This window comes from Danio rerio, chromosome 10 (genome assembly GCF_052040795.2).
Source record: "Danio rerio strain M-AB ecotype USA chromosome 10, GRCz13ab, whole genome shotgun sequence".
NCBI lineage: Eukaryota > Metazoa > Chordata > Actinopteri > Cypriniformes > Danionidae > Danio > Danio rerio.
This window is the reverse complement of record NC_141030.1, coordinates 3615001-3634547: the sequence shown is the minus strand read 5'-3', so window position 1 is coordinate 3634547 and position 19547 is coordinate 3615001. Positions and strand designations below refer to the sequence as shown.

Sequence of the window (19547 nt, the reverse complement as noted above, 5' to 3'; positions counted from 1 at the left end):
GTAATTTAACCGTCATTATTTTACAGTTGTTTCTGGCATCCAAGCTGCTAGAAATAAACTAAAATTAGTTTTTTTAAGTGTAGTTAACTACACCCAACACTGCACACAGAACAAATCTACACATATTGAACATTTCGTTACAGTCATTCCTTTGCCACCAGCAATATTGCAAGATCTGTTCACCATGGTTTGCTTTTCTTCTCCAAATCGACTGACGTAATGCAATACAATAAACTCCAAACAAAACAGTGACTTCCATAATAGGACAAACAAATGCAAGTCAATGGTTACAGGTGTTGCACATTCTTCAAAATATCTTCTTTTGTGTTCAAATTCATTAAGGGAAATATAAATAACTTTAATTAAACAACCTAAAAATAAACAACAACCTTAAAAATAAACCCTTAGATGACTTTTTAGTGAATAATTTAATTACAGCAGCTAGTAACTTTGTAACTACACCCAACACTGCACACAGTACAAATCTACACATATTGAACATGTCATTCCTTTGCCACCAGCAATACTGCAAGATCTATTCAACATGATTTACTTTCCATCCCTGAATCGACTGACGTAACCCAATACACAATGAAGTGCAACAAACTATTTTTAAATGCACAAAGGTGCTTCAGAAGGCCTGAGCGCTGGAGGCGTGGCCTACAAAAGTGGGCGGAGTCATGGTATCATGTTAATGTTTGGCGGTGAGGAAGTCGCTTCCTCCGCTGCTCTCTCTCCTCATCAGTCAGCCATCTAGAGGGATCCAATGCTTCAAAACCACACGCCAGCTCTAATTCAAGGCTGTTTACTAAAGGTAAGCCAACTTCAATTGCATTAAACATTCTCTTAAGTTTTACATTCGTCTTCCTGTGCAGTTTTTTGCTCTTGCATCCGATAGATAGAGTTAGATAACCGCTGCAAGCTTAAGCAACTGTTACTTAACTTCCCTTCTTCATATGCGCTGCTGGGAGACTTGAAAAGTTGCAGTCTAGTCTTGATTTAGGAGCCTGCGAGGCACTTTTATTACCCTTGTTTTCCAAAAGGGGTGTGCGAACGGGATTTCCAGGAAGGAAACCATATCTTCTGTGTGGCAGTGGGGATTGTGAAGGAAAAGCAGAATGTGTGGAATGTTGAACTTTGCAGAAGCAAACGGTGTTTGAGTTATACCTTTAGAGGAGAGTTTCAATGTAGTTTTCTCATTTGAAGCAAATAGGCTTGACTTTTTTGGAGTAAAATTTAAACTATAAGTTAAACGAGACCTTTCAGTTTTTATTGAAGTAGTTGTACGCTCGTTCGTTCATTTTAACGGTCGCAATATTGTTTAACGTACCACGCTAATTTGAACATACGCTCTGAAGTCGTATTGAAAATGACAATATTAGATCATTATTAGCAAATAACACTTTTTATGAAACGATATTATTGAGGAGAAAGTCTGAAATTGCGAAAATAAAACCAAATTTTGATTGGTCAGATTTTATTAAAGTAAAGTTGGTTTTATATTCGCACGGTCGTTCATTTTAACGGTCGCAATATTGTTTAATGGACCACGCTAATTTGAATATTCACTCTTAAATTGCATTTAAATGTGACAAAATAAGAAACAATCAGTTTTTATTTATGTAAATTTTATTTTTGCTATTTCGTTCATTTTAACGGTCGCTTATTGTTAAACGTACCACGCTAACTTGAATATTCGCTTTGAAATCATATTTAAGTATGACAATATTTAATCTATTTAATTGACTGTTTACATTATTGAATTATAATGCAATAATTATTTAATAATTAATATTTAATTAATATTTAATAATTAATTTGTGACAAAATTAGCAACAATCAGTTTTTATTGAGATAAAGTTGATTTTATTTTTTCTCAATCGTTCATTTTAACGGTCAAAATAGTTTTTTGTACTACGCTAATTTGAATATTTGCACTGAAATCGGATTAAAATATGACAACATTAGCAAAAATCAGTTTTTATTGAGGTAAAGTTGGTTTTATATTAGCTCGTTCGTTCATTTTAACGGTTGCAATATTGTTTAAAGTACCACGCTAATTGAATATTTGCTTTCAAATCATATTTAAGTATGACAATATTAGATCTATTTAATTGACTGTTTACATTATTGAATTATAATGCAATAGTTATTAGCAAATAACACTTTTATGAAATTATATTATAGAGGAGAAAGTCTGAACATGCGAAAATAAAACCAAATTTACCTTAGTCAGTTTTTATTGAAGTTGGTTTTATATTCGCATGATCGTTCATTTTAACGGTCGCAATATTGTTTAATGTGCAATGCTAAATTGAATGTTCGCTCTGATAACGTATTTAAATATGACAACATTAGCTCTATTTAATTGACTGTAAACATTGTATTATAATGCAATAGTTATTAGCAAATAATACTTTTCTGAAATTATATTATTGAGGAGAATGTCTGAACGTTGCGAAAATAAAACCAAATTTACCCCGGTCAGTTTTTGTTGAGGTAAAGTTGGTTTTATATTTGCACATTCTGACTTTTTAATATATAATTAAAAAAAAAAATGTCTTCGGAAATTCTAATGGGTTTTAAATTCCTGGAGGGCCGCAACTTAACCCTGCACATTTTTGCTTCAACCCTAATTAAACACAGCTGATCCAACTAATCAAGGTATTCAAGACTACTGGAGACTATTAGGCAGGTGTGATTTGGAGGTGGTTGGAGCTAAAATCTGCAGAGCTGTGGCCCTCCAGTAATTGAGTTTTAGACCATTGTTCTAAATAGTAAAATCACATTAGCAGCTGATGACTATCAAAGTTGTTCACAGTTAATTAAATAGTATTAACGTTGTTTTGAAGTCACACTTACATGCAATATTCTAAGTAGCGTGTCAAATTGTCACTGAACGAAAGTGCGAATATAAAACCAACTTTACCCCAATTCGGTTGTTGTCATTCGATACTTTTGATGGTCAGACAATGTACGTATGGGTTTTACTGAAACTGAGCTCTTTTGTTTTGTGCTGCAGATGAAACTTGTTTGAACGGAGTCTCGTTTGCATGTGTATAGCCGTATCGCTGAAGATGCTAGCATCTTACAGGCGAGGTCATGCAGATTGAGATAGTGAATGATGTTGCCACACTCATTCTTGCTGTATTGTGGCGAATGCATATGCAAATTATTAGAAAGATAAACACGAGGCTGAGTTTATTACTGTACGCATGCCGTTTACAACAATGAGTCATCATTTACTGAAGAGTTAGTCAGGGTCATTCAGAGAAAACTCAACAGGACATGAAGAGTTCGATTCATACACAAGATTCACAAGTGTTTTCTGTTTGTTTGCAGTTGTGAATTGCATTATGGGATGTTGATCTCTGCTCTGTTGACTTTTAAGGTTGAAAATTCAACTCTAAAATTGAACAAAGTGACTTTTATCGACATTTTTAGTAGTTTGAAATAATATAATGTAAATAAATAAGTCTGTAAAATAACAGAAAATATACTGGCAGTTTATTTGGGCCCACTTTTAAGATATAAAATTACTATAAGTGAAACCGTCGTACACTCTAAAGTGCACAACTAGTCTACAATAATGCTTAGTTTAAACATTTAAATCAGTAGTGTAATAATTTTTTATTAATTGTGAACAGCGTGTGGGTTTCCTCCGGGTGCTCCGGTTTCCCCCACAAATCCAAAGACATGTGGTACAGGTGAATTGGGTAGGCTAAATTGTCCACAGTGTATGTGTGTGAATGAGTGTGTATGGATGTTACCCAGTGATGGGTTGCAGCTGAAAGGTCATCCGCTGCGTAAAACATATGCTGGATAAGTTGGTTTGTTCCGCTGTGACGACCTCTCTTTAATAAAGGGACGAAAAGATGAAAGAAGAACAGAGGTACAAATAAACTCAATAATTGAATTTAATTGAACACACATGACCAACAATTCCACTTCTTACCAACAAATCCAGGTGGTGCCAAGACTTGAACCTGCAACTATTGGAAAATAAAAAGTTATTAGTGTACTTTTGGTTAACATGTGGTTTTCTAGTGTTATCAAGTAGGGATGCACAATATATAATTTCAGCATCGATATCTCAATGTGCGCATCCGCAATAGTCACATTGCAAGATAAGCAATGTTGAGTCTGAATTATAGTCGGCCAGGAGCTACAGAATTGTATTTAATCACTGTACTTATAAAGTATTTATATGATTTTATGCAACAAAAAATGTTTTTTACTTATAATTTTAGACTCGTTTCTAGTCCAAATATCTACATTTTAAAGCAAAAATAAAATTATTTATTACTAACCCCACCGGCAGATTATTTAGCTGGTTTCAAGGTAAAACTCTTAATTTTGACTTATTTCTGATGACGGTAAAAACAAAACAATATTTTTACTTGCTCTAAGAATTTTTACTATATTTGTACTAGAACAATTATTTATTAATTAATTTAATTATTATTGAATTTCTGTACCCGAATACTGTTAGACTCTGAAGACAAAGTGTGCAATTGTCAGTAGCCAATTTGGAATAAGCTGAAGTTATTATTCAGCGTATTTGTGCTTTTAACACTTAATAAACTACAATTTAATATAACGTCCTGAACTTTCACAGGCACATACACAAACAAATAATGACAAAGTCAAGACAACAAATATTTTTATGTTTCTTTAACTTATTTTATTAAGTTAATCAGGTTTCAGCTATTATTTTATTAAGTTTTACAAAGTTTAACTTAATATTTTCAGTTCGATTTATGTAAGTTTTAGATGACAAGAAAAGTTATTTTGATTCAACTATAAAAATTAAGGTGGCAAGAATGTTTTTACAGTGTACGAAAAGTATACCAAGATCATTTTAACACATACAACTACAACAAATAAAAGTTAATGATTTACTATCATTTAAATACAATATTTATAAATATACCTAGCACCAATTTACTTCTCCCTCAATACCATTAGTTAGCTAATCATTATTGCATTTGAAGTTGGCCTACACCGACAATTAGTCAGGCTGCAAGACTACTTGTTGTGGCCTTAAGTCTGGTTTTTACGTCGCACAAGTGATCGGCGTGACCCATGGCGCATGCCTTATGAGTAGCCGTGCATTTATACTTCTGCGTGCTGCGTTTGTGTTGCTCTGCAATAAGACTTCCCAAACACTAGCGGGCAGTTGGATTTTATTTTCCTCTGTGTCGAGTTTCTTCATGGTTGTTTTGTTTTTCTGAACGCTACCTTAATGCAGCTAAAACTTGCTCATTCAGAGGTGGGAACTAACGGACATGCAACAACTTTAAACAAAACACAAAAAAAAGTTTCAATCTGGAGCTCCTTCACAGGACTCAACACTTGTAAACACTCGCTTCAACGGGCTCGCGGCTCTCAGCACCGCCCACACTCATCCCAGCTACCAGGCTGACCAATCGCAGAGCTTTCGCTACGAATCGTTGCGACGTGTAGTTACTTTTTTTGAGAGGCGAGGGTGAGGGCTATGCGACAGCGTGAAGGCTGCACCGGACCGTGCACTTGACGCAGAAGTATAAATCAGCCTTTAATGGTCAGTGAGTTGGTCTTGTAACCTAAAGGTTGTTGGTTCGATTCCCATTTCCAGCAGGAATTAAAGATGGGGGGAGTTACAATAACTTGCCAAAGTGCCCTCGAGCAAGGCACCAAAACACTAATTGCTCCCTTGGTGGTGTTTGTTTGTGTGTGTGTGTGTGTGTGTGTGTGCTTCCACTCCTCACTCAAACGTGTGTGTGCGCGCACTCGGATGGGTTAAAAACAAGAGGACCCACTCACTTCACATTTCACAATACTAGTGTGCATCCTCAGACAAAACAGTGACACTGATGAATTGTAAGATCTGTCACCGCGAGTCATTTAGCATGCAACTCAAGCATGCAGTTTAGTCTCAGACTAGCCTCAAGCATAGTCTCTGAAACCCGGGGAGTATGTAATAGTAAGTCAGGTATATTTCTGAGTAGAGCTCTTTCAGTTTGAAAGAAATATACTAATAGTACACTTCAGAGTGTGAGGGAAGTACATTTTAGAGAAGTAGAATGAATGAATTATTATTCTTAGTTTTAAAGAAGTGTATTTATAGTAGATTTGAATTAACTTCTTTTTCACAATTGATGCTAAACATGACATAGGAAAAGCATGTCCAAATCCTACACATGTATTGTACTGTGCTTTTTTTTTTTGGCCATGTTTAGGCCTGCCCCAAACTCACTCAAACAACAGTCTCAGCTACTTGGGGAAAAAACAAAAAAATTGCATTTTTACTGTGGTTCTCCTATAGTAGAACAGAAATAAATCTTAAAACACATTTAATTATGCAAGACTACAATGACCTCCTTTTTATTATAGTAATTTTTGTCATCTACATTACAAAGCAGAAGCTGAGTGTATGATGCATGCTGTTTACAACATGAGTCAGCGTGCACTGAAGGGTTTGTCAGGGTCATTCAGGAGAGTAAACGTGCTCCCCTTGAGCAAAACATTCAAGAACACTTATAAAAGTACTGCTTTTATGCAGCAATGCTATAGTAGAAGCATTATAGTTTCCCTAAAAACCTGTCACAGGGTGTCTGCGGGGTCTTAAAAAGTATTAAAAGTTGATAAATCAATTGAGAAAATGAATGCGCTTAATAGGAATTAAAAAGTCTTAATTGTGTGTTTATGAGGTCTTAAATTTTGTTCAAGCGTTGTCCAAAGTGTTTCACTCCAAAAAAGCATAAATATATTTATTTTCTTCCTAATATTAACAACGATGTGCTCGATCCAGAGGGTGCATCTGGCCAAACTCCTTCGTCTGGGTGATGTGACGTAATTTGCGGCAAACGATGGAGGGTTATGTGACATTCTCCACATGTAGCGAAATCATAGAGCGAAACAAAATGGGAAAAGGTAAGTTTGCGTACTCCTGGTTGGAGAAAGACGAGTTTAAACAGTGGCTGAAGCCTGTCGCTGAAAACAAAATGCTATTTGACCCAATCATAACACAGTACACCTGAACAGAGCGCGAGAACAGAAGACCAAACGGAATGACAAATAGTCTGCATAAACAGGTATGATGAGTTCAGCACAGGAGGACTTGTCAACCACAAAAATTCAACATCTGTGGTGTGGGATTACTTTGGATACAGGAAGGCTGATGTATCACATAACCAGGTCATTTATAAGTCAGTCATATATTGCATCTAAAAGCCTGTGAAAAGAGCAAGTGTGCTTGCTTTAGCAATTTCAATGCGATTTGTGTTGACGCTTCTATGTCGTTCCTAGCCGACCATCAACCGCTTTCTCAGAGGATGTCAAACTAACAAAACATTGCTGCATCTCTGATACAAGTTTTATTGATAGAGAAGATTAAAAAGCACTGGGTGTTTGGGTGCTCTGTGTTTGTCTGAGGTGATTAGTCTATACAAAGTATGAAGCTGATCGGTCAGTTTTTGTTACTTGACTTGCGGTGCGGCATTCTGAAAAGTTGGCAGGCTTTCAACTAGGTGCATCTGGAATATGCAAGCATGTCGTTCCCTATATGCGTGCCTTAGTACATTTAAAAAATAGTAAACAGTTTAACTGTAGTGGAGTTGTAAAATAAGCCTATTTCCATAAAAGTGTTTCTTTAATCGCAGACCCTTGTTTATTCCCATGTGTTTACATATATTTCTATATTGCTTTCTACAGATGGGAGAGCAAGACCCCAGCGACCGCTTAAGAGGAGACCAACTAAAAGAGCCGAACCAAAATGGCAAAGGAAGTTTCTCTCAGTTCTCCTCAAGCGTACGTGCCATGGTGCGCATTCGCATGAAGTACCAGGCCATAAAAAAGCGGCGTATGGAGATTGCATCAGCGACACCCCAGATCTTCACATCTCCACGGTCCACCAGCCCGAAGGTTTTCACTTTCGATAACCTCCACGAGCCTGTCAACAGCAACCCAGCTTCCCCACGCAAGCGGAAGAAAAAGAGGAAGGGTCGGGTTTTGTATCCGACCAGCAGCTTGAGGGCCGTACCCACCAAAGAGAGCAGCCGTGCCAAAAACTGCCTGTACTTACTGTGCATCATTGTCTTTCTGCAGGTCTACAACGCCATCGAGAACTTGGACGACCACGTCCTCAAGTATGATCTTGAAGGGCTGGAAAAGACCCTTAAAAGGGAAGTATTTGGACAACAGGAAGTGGCAGAAGGCCTTCTGGGTCATTTACAGGATTATCTGTCAACCTATGTGCATAATAAACCTTTAGTGCTGTCGTTTCACGGACCTACGGGAGTCGGGAAAAGCCATGTTGGTCGATTATTAGCTCAGCATTTCCGCTCGGTTGTTGGCGAGGAGTTAGTGATGCAGTACTTTGTGCTCCACCATTGCCCAACAGACGATGATATCCCAGTTTGCACCAAATCTCTGGAATCTCACATCTCCGAAATGGTCTCCCAAGGAGAGGAAGAGGAGAAAATTCCTGTTTTTATCTTCGACGAAGTTGAACACATGCCCAGACAGCTAATGGACACCTTGCGAGAGCTAATTCAACCCCAAAACAGCAACAAATACTTAAACGCCATCTACATCCTCATCAGCAACCTAGGACACGAAGATATCACCAAATTCGTCCTCCACAACTCCAGCATTGCCATCTCGGGACGTTTGAGCTTGACTCAGGAGCTAACGCCTTGGTTGCGGAATTACCTTCAAGAGCATCACGGGCTGTTTTTGGATGCAGAGTACTTGCCGTTTATGCTTTTGGAGAAGAGTCATGTGATGGATTGTTTTATTGACGAGATGTCCAGGGAAGGATTTTACCCAGATCGATCTCACGTAGAAAGACTTGCGGAGGAACTGTCGTACTATATAGTTGGCGAACGGGAATTTTCACACACCGGATGCAGGCAGGTCGTGGCCAAAGTGAACCTTCTTTAAAACTAAAATCTGCCATGCAGATGGGCATCATGAAGAAAATGTTGTGGTTGGTGGCCATTTTGATTTCATTGTGCGTTCAACACTGTGTCATTGCTGGTAAATATTTGCAGGTGTGAAAGATGTCCGTAAAATAGCAGTTTTCCGTATTTTGTGATTCATGTTTTAATTTTTCTGTTTATTTATGCTTTCGAATTGCAGTATGCGTCCTGGAGCTTTCTTCTAACAACTTTTAACCTCGAAAAAGTTTGAAAAGGTGACTTTTATGGACATTTATAATAGTTGAAAGTGATATAATGTTTAGGTTGGTGTTGTGTATAACGCTACAAAAACCTTGTATTAAACTGCCAGTACATTTCCTGTTATTTTACATACTTGTTTCTCTATATGTTATTTCCTTTATGTTATATTAATTCAAACTACTACTAAAATGTCAATAAAAGTCACTTTGTTAAGCTGTTGAGTTGCATTTTCAACATCGAAAGTCCACAGAGTGGAGATCAAGGTTGGGGCGGTGTACGAAAATAGCTAGGTGACCAACAATCGTTTTCTTAGAGGACGACAAGTTAACAAAACATTGCTGCAGCTCTGATACAAGTTTTATTTATAGAGAAAATGAAAAAGCACTGCAGTGTTTGGGTGTTCTGTGTTTGTCTGGGGTAATTAGTCTACAGAAATAATCATTCCAAAGTATGAAGCTGATTGGTCAGTTCTTTTCACGTGACTCGCTCGAGGCATTTTGTAAAGCTGAGATGTTTTTCATCTGGGAGCGCCTGAAAGGCACAAGATATGCGCGCCTCCATTGGAAATTACAAACTTGTGTGTGGAATATATGTGATATGTGAATGGTCCCCGTCATTTGCGATCTCTAGCAGTTGATCTTCAAGTACAGACATGCTGGATACGCATTCGATTTGTTGACAAATAGGTTGTGGATCTATTATTTGGCTGTTTGTGGGTCCTTCACTGGGCCTTTATCCCTTAGCAAAGAAACTTTCCACAGATGTCTGTTTCTTACTCATTTTGCTAGCTTGGGGGTTACTTTTTTGGGCTCAAGTGACTGAAATGTAACCAAGAGAATATGGTCATTTATCAAAATAAAGACTCAGATAATAAATAAAATGAAAATAAGTAATGATTTCTTGTGCGGCTCAGTACCAATTGATCCACGGACCATATCCCGAGGTTTGAGGACCACTGATCTACATCACAAAGCAGAAGCTGAATGTTTGATGCCTGCTGTTTACAACATGAGTCAGCGTGTACTGAAGAGTTTGTCAGGGTCATTCAGGAGAGTAAATGTGCTCCCCTTGAGCAAAACATTCAAGATCACTTTCAAAAGTACTGCTTTTATGCAGCGATGCCATAGTTTTTGGTTTAATCACAAAATACGGAAACTGTTCATTACCAGATATTTTTTTAAGTGTATGTTTTTCGAGAAAGTTGTATACAGAACCGTCCAAAAGTTGAATGTTAGTAAGACATTAAAAATATTTTGGAAAGAAGTTTTATATGTTTACCAAGGATGGATTTATTTACATTTTTAAAAAGCAGTAAATAGCATAACTGCTATATTAAATGAAATTGATCCCTTTGATTTAAAGCTGAATTTTACTCTCGGCACGATCCTTCAGAAATCAATATTGCTTCAGCCTTTATTCAAAAACCTCTGTATCATTATAATCGGACCAAATGAATGCATCCTTTCTAAACACACTCATTTCTTTCAAAAAGAAAACTCTTACTGGCAGCTTTGGTACTGTATTGTTTCTCATTTACTGTGAAGAAGGCCCGAGCAACAAGCAAAACTCTAAATAACACAAAACAATACGACTGTTTTCACTTTTTATTAGAATTTTTCAGTTGCCACTGGAAAATGGGGTACAGAGACCAAGGTCTTCAGTTCTAAAATTAGTTTGACTATGTGTGTGTGTGTGTGTGTGTGTGTGTGTGTATATTTACACAGTCAAACCTGAAATTATTCACACCCCTGGAAAATTCAGACTAGACCTGCACAATTAATCGTTAAAAGATCGCAATCTCGATTCAACCCCTAGACGATCTTAATCCAGCATTTCTATGATTCTGCCAATCATATTTTCAAGTTCAGGAGAGAAGAAAAGGCGGCTGCACGAGTTTTTTGATTGTTTTACATGCGTTGCTGACTGACACCTCCAAATGATGTTGAATGAGTCACATACTGTATTTATAAGGTATAATTCACCTAAAAATGTCATTTTTGTCTTCAGTTAATGATGTTGTGCATGAAAATAAATGTTTACAATGTCAGTATAACTACTCTAGCCTATATATTGAAAATAATCTGATAATGGTAAATGTCTGATTTTACCAGAGAATAAAATTGTTCAATATGACAGATTGCAAGCATATCTCAAACATAATAATTCAACATCAGAATTATTATAAGTAGAATAGAATTATTTATAAAAACCAGTAGACCCACACATAATATTATTATCGATGTTTGTTTTTACCATACCTTTATTTTACATCTACAGAATCGTGAGAGAATTGTGATCTTTATTTTAAGCAAAAAAAAAAAAAATCGCAATTCTCATTTTAGCCAGAATCGTGCAGCTCTAATTCAGACATTTTCATCATCAAATCATCAAAAAATATTGTTCAAATGTAAATAAAAGCTGAGAAATATATATATATTTTTTTTACACACTGATGCCTCTTGTACCTGATCTTATTATCTTCTGAAAGAAGCCTGTGACATTTCCGGTCAAAAAAAACCTTAAAAAGTAAGTCAGAATTTGCCAGGGGTATAAATAATTTCGGGCTTCACTATACATACACAGGCCATTAAATTATTATAAAAAGAATGCACGCCTAGGGTTGTCACGATACGGGAAATCAATGCAAATCACTACCGAAATTTTAAAAACGTTTATTTCCCGCTAACATTTGAGCGTGTTCAGTGCTGGTTTGCCATTTTCTTCACATGCTCAACAGAAATGGATGTGATTGGCCGTGAAGGTCATCAGTTCTCTGAACTCACCACTGTTTACCGAGTGTAACCACGGATACAGGGAGACTGGACAAACCAGCTGATTGACGTGACTTTAAAACGCTCCAGTGTCCTTTTATCTGTGGTTACACTTAGTAAAGTGCGGTGAGTTCGGTGAATTGATGACCTTGACAGCCATTTCTGTTGAGCATGCGAGCACAATGGCAAATCAGCACTGTTTAAGAATATGCTCAACAGCGATGCTCAAATGTTTGTGGTTTTTAAAATTCCAGTACCGATTGGTATCTAATTCCAGTATTGTGACAAACCTATGCATGCCTAAGGTACTGATGTGTAGCTGAGTGTCCTTTACACCCTGGGTGTGCATTATTTTCTAATAATTCACCAGTCCAGACTGAGTCAGTGTTATTATACTACGGTTACTGCTACTAAAGACAGGGTTCAGATGGTGTGTTTTAAACATTTGTCAGGTTTTTGTCCTCAAAAAGCTCCTCTGTGTGGGACTAGTTTCATACGCATCTCATCCAAAGCCTCAAGTCTTGTTTTGATGTGATCTTTGACTGTTCAGGGATACCTTAGAATGTTTATCAGCCAATCAGAATCAAGCATTCTACAGCGCCGTAGTATGAATGTAGAAATATATATATTTACAAAAGCAGTCACTGGGGTGATGCCCTTAGGTACATGTTAGTACCTAAAGAATTCATGTTGATACCTTAAAGGGGAGCTATTATGCAAAAATCACTTTTATAAGGGGTTTAAACACAGTTGTGTGGCAGCAGTGTGTGAATGTAACCAGCCTCTAATGATACACATTTATTCGTTCTATGATTTTTTATAATCACGCTTCATAAAACAGTCTGCAGAAACAATTTGATTGACATTACCCCATTGTACATGTCATCAGAAGGGGAAAAGCCCCGCCCATTAGTGACCATCTCTCCCTCATTAGCATAAACAGCCCTGAGTGTGAAGCAGCCATCCACCATCAGAGTTTTAAATCTGCCACTATGCTGACACATAGGCGTTCATAGCTCCACCCTCTTTTGAAAAGAGCACAATCTCATTTGAATTTAAAGCGACAGTCACCAAAACGCCACAATTTGGATCAAAGCCTAAAAGGGTCAATTTCAAAGAGCTTTAAAACATTTTTGTGAAGTATTTTGAGCTGAAACTTCACATACACACTCCTGGGTCGTCCTCTAGGGACTTATTTTACATCTTGTAAAAAGGGGCCTAATAGATCTCCTTTAAAGTTATAGACCTTACTCTTCAATGTGGACGTGCACATGTTTTTTCTGATTGTTTAAGAACTTCCAATTCAGTTGCCTATGGGAGAAATGACTAGGGATAATAATAGGCAGAAAACATTTACAAGCAAGTGTTTGCATGACTATACAGACAAAGTAGAATAATATAATATGAGAACATCAGTTTGCAACATCTAGCAGCATAACAAGCTGATATTAACGTCTAAAAATGAATAGAATTGAATGAGACCGGAAGACTCGAGCCAAAAAGACCGCTGAGAATAAGGTGAATATACTAGTACCTAAAAGTTCCATATTAGGACCTAAAATGTACCTCAGTGACAGCTTTTGTACCTATACAGTTTTTGTGTGTGTGTGTATCCGAAAAGTATTGATAGCGCTTCACTTTTTCCACATTTGTTTATGTCACAGCCTTATTCCAACATGCATTAAATTCATTTATTTCCTCAACATTCTACACACAATCCCCCATAATGACAATGTGAAAAGAGTTTTTGAAATTGTTGCAAATTTATTAAAAATAAAAAAGCTGAAAAACCACATCTACATTAGTATTCTCAGCCTTTGCTCAATACTTTGTTGATGCACCTTTGGCAGCAATTACAGCCTCAAGTCTTTTTGAATATGATGCCACATGTTTGGCACACCTGTATTTGGGAATTTTTGCCCATTCCTCTTTGCAGTACCTCTCAAGCTCTATCAGGTTGGATGGGAGGTGATGGTGTTCAGCCATTTTCAGATCTCTCTTCAGAGATGTTCAATAGGATTTAGGCCTGGGCTCTGACTGGGCCACTCAAGAACATTTCACAGAGTTGTTGTGAAGCCATAGATATTTTGATGGTGTGCTTTGGGTCATTGTCCTGCTGGAAGAATGTACAGTACCTGAGCTCAATTTAGAGCTTCGCGCCAAAGGCTGTGAATACTGATGTACAGGTGATTTTTCAGCTTTTTTATTTTTAATAAATTTGCAAAAATTTCAAAAACTCTTTGTTCACATTGTCATTATGGGGGATTGTGTGTAGAATGTTGAGGAAATAAATGAATTTAATCCATTTTGGAATAAGCCTGTAACAAACAAATGTGGAAAACGTGAACGCTATGAATACTTTCCGAATGCAGTGTATATACAGTTGAAGTCAGAATTTTTAACCCCCCTTTAATTTAAAATTAAATTTTTCTTCTTTTTTTAAATATTTCCCAAATGATGTTTAACAGAGCATGGAAATGTTCACAGTATGTCTGATAATATTTTTTCTTCTGGAGAAAGTCTTATTTGTTTTATTTCGGCTAGAATAAAAGCAGTTTTTAATTTTTTAAACACCATTTTAAGGTCAAAATTATTAGCCCCTTTAAGCTATATTTTTTTTCTCGATAGTCAACAAAACAAACCATCATTATATATTACCTTACCCGATTACCCTAACCTGCCTAGTTATCCTAATTAACCCAATTAAGCCTTTAAATGTCACTTTAAGCTATATAGAAGTGTCTTAATTCTCATTAAAATATTATGTACTGTCATCATGGCAAAGATAAAATAAATCAGTTATTAGAGATGAGTTATTAAAACTATTATGATTAGAAATGTGTTGAAAAATCTGCTCTCCATTAAATTGAGGAGAAAAAAATAAACAGGGGGGCGAATAATTCAACTGTGTGTGTGTGTATATATAAATAAAGCACACATACAGCTGTGGGAATTGAAACACCTTGAAAATGGCCAGTATACAATTATATTAATATTTACCCAAAGCAGTTGGTATTTTATAAATACAATTGCTCACAGCAGCACATTTGAAGTGGGTTTCTACTTGCGATTTCCTCCACAATACAGAGTTGCTCTCTAACCATCAATGAATGTAAAAGAAAGTGTTGCAAGCTCTAAAAATACACACGCGTCTGCTGTCTCTTCGGTTTCCTGTGAGCGCTCTCAATAGCCTAAAACCCAAGAAGTGCAACGTCACTCTAACAACCGTCCTGAGAAATAACCTCAGCTACCCTCGTGCAGTTTCTGACCTCCGCTGCGAAACATAAGTGCTTAGCATGCGCTGACATCACCAGAGAAACATTCCCCAATGCTTGCTAATCTACCGCTACTTGTGTATTTTGGTTTGCTGCAGGTGCTCTGTAAATATACGGCCTTCATTAAATAAATTAGGTGACCGGCAAATATTTCCCTTAGAAGGCCAGATCTTTCGGCGATTCACACACAGACTTGCGAAAACCGTCAACATGCTGCTAAGTGTTCGAGTCGTGGAGTGCTAGAGTGTGTGATGTAGTGCAGAAGGGCTGTGAGAGAGGAAGTGAGGACGCTTCTTCGGTTTTTACGCTTCCAACTCAAACCCCAGTCCAACCTTGTGTCCGCCGGTGTTGAAGTTTTTCCCATCAACGAGAGCCGAGAGAGTCAGTTTCACCCCTGGACAACGAGAAAGAGATTAGAAGTCGTTAAAAGACAGTGGGTAATGACTACAAGTGTACAGCGCATGCTATTTATGAACATCTTAATGCTATTTTGTTGAGAATTTGTTTCTTATGTGAGATGCAGTACACCAAGTTGAATGTTGTACACGGTAGCATTGTCTTGCCACTATGTTGCATGTTTAATTCGGTGGAATTAAATAAAAATGTGTGTTTGTAATCAGCTTTGATTGCATGTAATAATGTGTCAGCATCTAATCGAAAAAACATGGCTTAACTGGGTTAATTAAGCAAGTAAGGGTAATTAGGCAAGTCATTGTATAATGAGTTTTTTCTGTAGACAATCAAAACAAATATAGCTTAAAGGGGCTAATAATATTGACCCTAAAATTGTTTAAAAAAATTTAAACCTGTTTTTATTCTAGCCAAAATAAAACAAATCAGACTTTCTCCAGAAGAATAAATATAATAGGAAACACTGTGAAAATTTCCTGAATCTGTTAAACATCATTTTAAAAAGGAAAACAAATTTGTAATCATTTTGACTTCAACTGTATAATAATGTAAAATTAAAACAACATGTAACCCACTGCTCATATAGCACCCACATGCTCTGAGCTGGAAACGAACCGGCAACTCTCTGCATGCAAGTCGGTTGCCCTAACAAGGAGGCTAGAGATATTGGCCTCTGATGCCTGATATCGCTAGAGCACCTTTTGAAGTCAGAGGAGTGAGGTTTACCTGCATAGCACTTTGCTAGCTAGCCTCAGTTATACTTACCCCCCCTAAACTCACTTCCATCCCGGACGAGCCCCCATTGGTAAACCACCGGTCCTACTGCACCAATCCCATTCTGAGCTGGGATCGAACTGGCAACTCTTTGCATGGGAGTCGGTTGCTCTAACAAGGAGGCTAAAGAGCATAGCCCCCCTAAACTCACTCCCATCCCAGACGAGCCCCCATGTGTAAACCATCGGTCCTACAGCACCAATCCCCTTCTGAGCTAGGATCGAACTGGCAACTCTCTGCACTGGAGTCGGTTGCTCTAACAAGGAGGCTAAAGACATTGGCCTCTGATGCCTGTCGCTAGAACACGTTTTGAGGACAGAGGAGTGAGGTTTACCTGCATAGCACATCGCTAGCTGGCCTCTATTACACTTACCCCCCTAAACTCACTCACATCCCGGACGAGCCCCCATGTGTAACCAATCGGTCCTACTGTACCCATCCTGTTTTGAGCTGGGATCGAACTGGCACCTTTCTGCATGGGAGTCGGTTGCCCCAACAAGGAGGCTAAAGACATTGGCCTCTAACGTCTGTCACTAAAGCACCTTTTGAGGTCAGAGGAATGAGGTTTACCTGCATAGCACATCGCCAGCTGGCCTACGTTACACTGCACCCTCCTAAACTCTCTCACATCCCGGACGAGACCCCATGTGTAGCCCACTGGTCCTACTGCTCCCATCCTCTTTTGAGCTGGGATCGAACTGGCACCTCTCTGCATGGACGTTGGTTGCTCTAACAAGGAGGCTAAAGACATTGACCTCTAATGCCTGTCGCTAGAGCACCTTTTGAGGTCAGAGAAGTGAGGTTTACCTGCATAGCACATCGCCAGCTGGCCTTCGTTACACTCACCCCCCTAAACTCACTCCCATCCCGGACGAGCCCCCATGTGTAAAGCAATGGTCCTACTGCACCAATCCCTTTCTGAGGTGGGATGGATCGGGCGATTCTTAGCATGGGAGTCGGTTGCTCAAACAAGGAGGCTAAAGACCATGGCTTCTCTTTTTTTGTTTATGAAAATGGGCTCATTTTACAACTTCCCTGGATTAGATTATTAGCATCTTGCACAAAAATGAAAGATTTTCAGGCGCAATCATATTATGCAATGTGAGATGCTAATGGTCTAATCCGATTCAATGATTTATGCTAAGCTAAGCTCCATAGTGCTTCCGCCACGCTCAAAGATCGGTTGAATAAATTAAAAAGTTTGTAAAACTTAACAGTTTAATGGGGTATAAACGGAGGTCTGAGTTTTCACTGATTTATTTAACGTCTTGTACATGATGGAGTCTAACTCATTGTGTTTTATTAACATCTAAACCCACCACAAACCTCAACCCAGCCCCACAGTAACACTAACCCAAATGTCTACACTCACCACAACCCAAAATCCAACCTCACAGTAACCCTGTGTTTTATTAAAGGCTAACAAGCCTCCACATCAAAGTTCTGTTGGTGCTCCAGAATTGGCCAGCCCAGTCACAAGACATGAACATTATTGAGCATGTCTGGGGTAAGATGAAGGAGGAGGCGTTAAAGATGAATCCAAAGACTCTTGATGAACTCTGGGAGTCCTGCAGGAACACTTTCTTTGCCATTCCACATGACTTTATTAATCAGTGATTTGAGTCAGTGCAGAGATGTATGGATGCAGTCCTCCAAGCTCATGATGGAGTCAGACACAATATTCATTCTGTCTCCACTGCAGCAGGACTTTATATTCTATACTGGACATTATTTTTGTTCAGTGATGAGACTTTTGTCTAAGCAAAGTCAGACCTTACTGCCCTAATTAAATAATTAAAAAGTAAGGCATGATCATATTTTATTGTGGTAAAATAAGCCTAATCTGGAGGCCTTTACCTTTCATATAAACCACTTCTGACACCAAATGATCAACTAGTAGTCAAGTTATTATTTATTGTTCCTAAAACTTACATAGGTGACAAGACTTTTGTCAGGTATTGTTTATGAGTACGACAGGTTTTGTTTGTTTGTTTAAAAAAAAAGAAAGTTCAAAGTATTTGTACCGCATGTTTCATATCTAGCAGGTTCAAAAAATCTTAATAATGTGAAGAATTGTAACAGGATTACCTGGTCGAAGACTCTGAGTGTAACCAATTCCAATCAGACTCGCGTTGTTCACTTTAGCCTGTTGTGTAGGAATAACGAAGAACAGAAACGGTTAGAAGCTTCTCATTAGTACTTGCAGGTGGATTATTAAAAGCAGATTTTTGCCTGAAACAATATGCAAATATGCAACACTGCACCACAAAATCAGCCGTTTTATTGAGTTTTATTTAAAACAATTTAAAAAGCTAAATAAATATGCTTTCCATTTACACTCACCGGCCACTTTATTAGGTACACCTGTATACCTAATATAAAGTAATACGCTTTTTACTACCCTGGTTTTGAGGCTGTGACGGAGAACGTGCAGATATTAGGGCGGCCCGCTCTGATGGCTTGGAAGTAAACACAATGTTGATTTGATAACATTTCTGCATATTAACTAGCCCAGAAAATCCCAAAACATACAGTTGAAGTCAGAATTTTTAGCCCCCGTTTATTTTTTACCCAATTTCTGTTTACCGAAGAACAGATTTTTTTCAACACATTTCTGATCATAATAGTTTTAATAACTGGTTTATTTGATCTTTGCCATGATGACAGTGAATAATATTAGACTAAATATTTATCAAGACACTTCTATACAGCTTAAAGTGACATTTAAAGACTTAACTGGGTTAATTAGGCAGGTTAGGGTAATTAGGCAAGTTTTTTATAATGATGGTTTGTTCTGTAGACTTTCAAAAAATATATAGCTAAAGGGGCTAATAATTTTCACCAAAAAATGGTGTTTAAAAAATTAAAAACTGCTTTTATTCAAGCCATAATAAAACAAATAAGACTTTCTCCAGAAGAAAAAATATTATCAGACATACTGTGAAAATTTCTTTGCTCTTTGAGTCTTTCATCTCCTTAAAACTAAAGAAGATGTTTAGAAAAATGCGGATTCCTCATCAAGATGGCACCGCAGATGGCCGCCTCGGTGTGGAGCTTTCTTCTCCATTCACATTTGTACACAGCTCCTTAAAACCTGTATATTTATAACAAATCTCTACATATAACTCAACATCCAGATTTCTGGACTAACT

The 19547-nt window shown here is 37.7% G+C and overlaps 2 protein-coding genes across 3 annotated transcripts in view; one reads left to right on the top strand and one right to left on the bottom strand.

Annotated features, from left to right (window-relative positions):
* Positions 1–727: 727 nt before the first annotated feature.
* tor4aa (torsin family 4, member Aa) lies at positions 728–10427 on the top strand. The gene is made up of 2 exons (NM_001017561.3): positions 728–814; positions 7696–10427. Exon 2 carries the CDS (start codon positions 7696–7698, stop codon positions 8923–8925), a length of 1230 nt encoding a protein of 409 aa, NP_001017561.3. The 5' UTR covers positions 728–814; the 3' UTR covers positions 8926–10427.
* A 323-nt stretch (positions 10428–10750) lies between these two features.
* The window catches only part of zgc:56235, a 24022-nt gene continuing 15225 nt past the window's right edge, over positions 10751–19547 (bottom strand). The window contains exons 9-10 of one of the 2 annotated variants that reach the window (XM_087269007.1): positions 18484–18541; positions 10751–15604 (exon numbers count right to left, since the gene is read on the bottom strand). In XM_087269007.1, the coding sequence (XP_087125133.1) occupies positions 15513–15604; positions 18484–18541 (150 nt within the window). In that variant the 3' untranslated portion in view covers positions 10751–15512. The remainder of the gene's footprint in view (positions 15605–18483; positions 18542–19547) is intronic. The other variant, NM_200217.2, reaches the window with a different exon arrangement.

Coding starts and splice junctions, on each gene's coding strand:
- tor4aa (NM_001017561.3), top strand. CDS start 7,696: ATGGGAGAGCAAGACCCCAGCGACCGCTTAAGAGGAGACCAACTAAAA.